The sequence below is a fragment of the Polistes fuscatus genome, unplaced genomic scaffold, assembly GCF_010416935.1.
Source record: "Polistes fuscatus isolate 324 unplaced genomic scaffold, CU_Pfus_HIC Scaffold18, whole genome shotgun sequence".
NCBI lineage: Eukaryota > Metazoa > Arthropoda > Insecta > Hymenoptera > Vespidae > Polistes > Polistes fuscatus.
This window is the reverse complement of record NW_025113086.1, coordinates 2,764,865-2,766,613: the sequence shown is the minus strand read 5'-3', so window position 1 is coordinate 2,766,613 and position 1,749 is coordinate 2,764,865. Positions and strand designations below refer to the sequence as shown.

General features: G+C 28.7%; 1 protein-coding gene across 5 annotated transcripts in view; it reads right to left on the bottom strand.

Annotated features, from left to right (window-relative positions):
* LOC122515545 (ADP-ribosylation factor 6) overlaps window positions 1–1,749 on the bottom strand; it is a gene marked incomplete at its 3' end in the record, with an annotated part of 2,127 nt that continues 378 nt past the window's right edge. The window contains 5 exon segments of one of the 5 annotated variants that reach the window (XM_043632946.1): window positions 1–159; window positions 328–526; window positions 621–724; window positions 842–967; window positions 1,638–1,737. In XM_043632946.1, the coding sequence (XP_043488881.1) occupies window positions 17–159; window positions 328–526; window positions 621–724; window positions 842–923 (528 nt within the window). In that variant the 5' untranslated portion in view covers window positions 924–967; window positions 1,638–1,737. 5 annotated transcript variants of the gene reach the window in all.

Sequence of the window (1,749 nt, the reverse complement as noted above, 5' to 3'; positions counted from 1 at the left end):
AAAAATAAATATTTGCTCATAATTTGTGGTTACTGGTCAACCATGTGAGCCCTTCGTAAAGCCCATCTCCGGTTGTAGCGCACGATGGTTGAACGTACCAATTTCTGTCTCGTATCCTAGTTAACCCCAATTTTTCTTGAATCTCATGGGGTTTCATCGCTAAATGTAAAATCATATTTTTAAGGAAATTCTCAATGAATTTATTCATGCGCATACGTTCTCATGAATATGAAGTATACGATGAATATAATATAATAATATTTATGAAAGATTTTTTTATATTAACGCTACATTAAATGAAGATTTATTAGCAGTGTAATAACTTACCATCAGGAAGATCTTGTTTATTAGCAAAAATTAAAATAATAGCATCACGCATTTCTCTATCATTAATAATCCGATGGAGTTCTTGACGTGCTTCGTCAATCCTATCCCTGTCAGCACAATCTACTACAAAAATAAGACCTTGTGTTCCTGTGTAATAGTGACGCCATAAGGGACGTATTTTATCCTGTCCGCCTACGTCCTAAAAAATAAACCCACGATAATGAATATTAAACTTAGACATTTAACGCATCAATATTATTATTAACGTGGAATAATTTGAACTTTTTACTTACCCAGACATTAAATTTAACATTTTTATAGGTAACAGTTTCTACATTAAATCCTACAGTCGGTATAGTTGTCACGGACTGTCCTAATTTAAGTTTATACAATATTGCTAGCGTCAATAATTAAGGAAATTAAAAGACATAATTGTTGAATTAGATTGAAATTGTAATCGAATAAGAATGGTATCGATTAGATTACAAATTAAAAATGAAATTATAAAGGATACTAGTTTTTCCTGCAGCATCCAATCCCAACATGAGAATACGCATCTCCTTGTTGCCAAAAATTTTGGACAACAACTTTCCCATCTTGCCAGCTGCTTTCTAGGCACCTGCCACCTGGATTCCATATACTGTATAATATTAGAAAATTCAAGACTTATCTTTTATTCATATAAGAATACAAGTAACAATAATCACATCATTATAATATATCATAATTTCATGAACTATTATATCATAATAAAATGAAAATATACGTTTGATTAAATACAATTAAATGTTGCTATAAATTCAATAATTTGTATAGTATTCTTTCAGAAAAGAAAGAATTTGAATACACACAAATACCTAACCTATAAAAACTCATAACGTTCGAGATAAAAAGAAAAGGGTTGGAAAATAAAAATCCTACACTTCAAAGATGTGTGTATGTACAAAAAAAGATAATCAATAATAGAATGATGAATGAAATGAATGAAATGCTAGTTTTTTTTTTTCTTAAGAGTAAAAACGAGGATGTAAAAAAAAAAAGAAGAAAAGAAGGAAACGTTATGAATAAATTGATAAAATAAAAAAAGCTAAATGCTGTGAGATCTACCTACAATGTGTGGGATGTAAAATTGTATGATAAAAGGATAACGCAAAGTCTGAAGATTAGAATAATTAAATAACCTTTACCATTAGTATAATATAACAATAATAATGATGATGATAGTAAATGAATTTTAAATTGGAATGAGAGAGTATAATGAGAAGAATAGCATAACGAACAATAGGATAAAGTATTTTATCTTCACCCACGCATTTTTTACATGACAATCGATGACGAATTTGATTAAAGTATGTTGCAGTATATATTCTATCTCTTTCTAACTTTATTGGTTATATTTCTTTTTTTCTTTTTTTTTTCCTT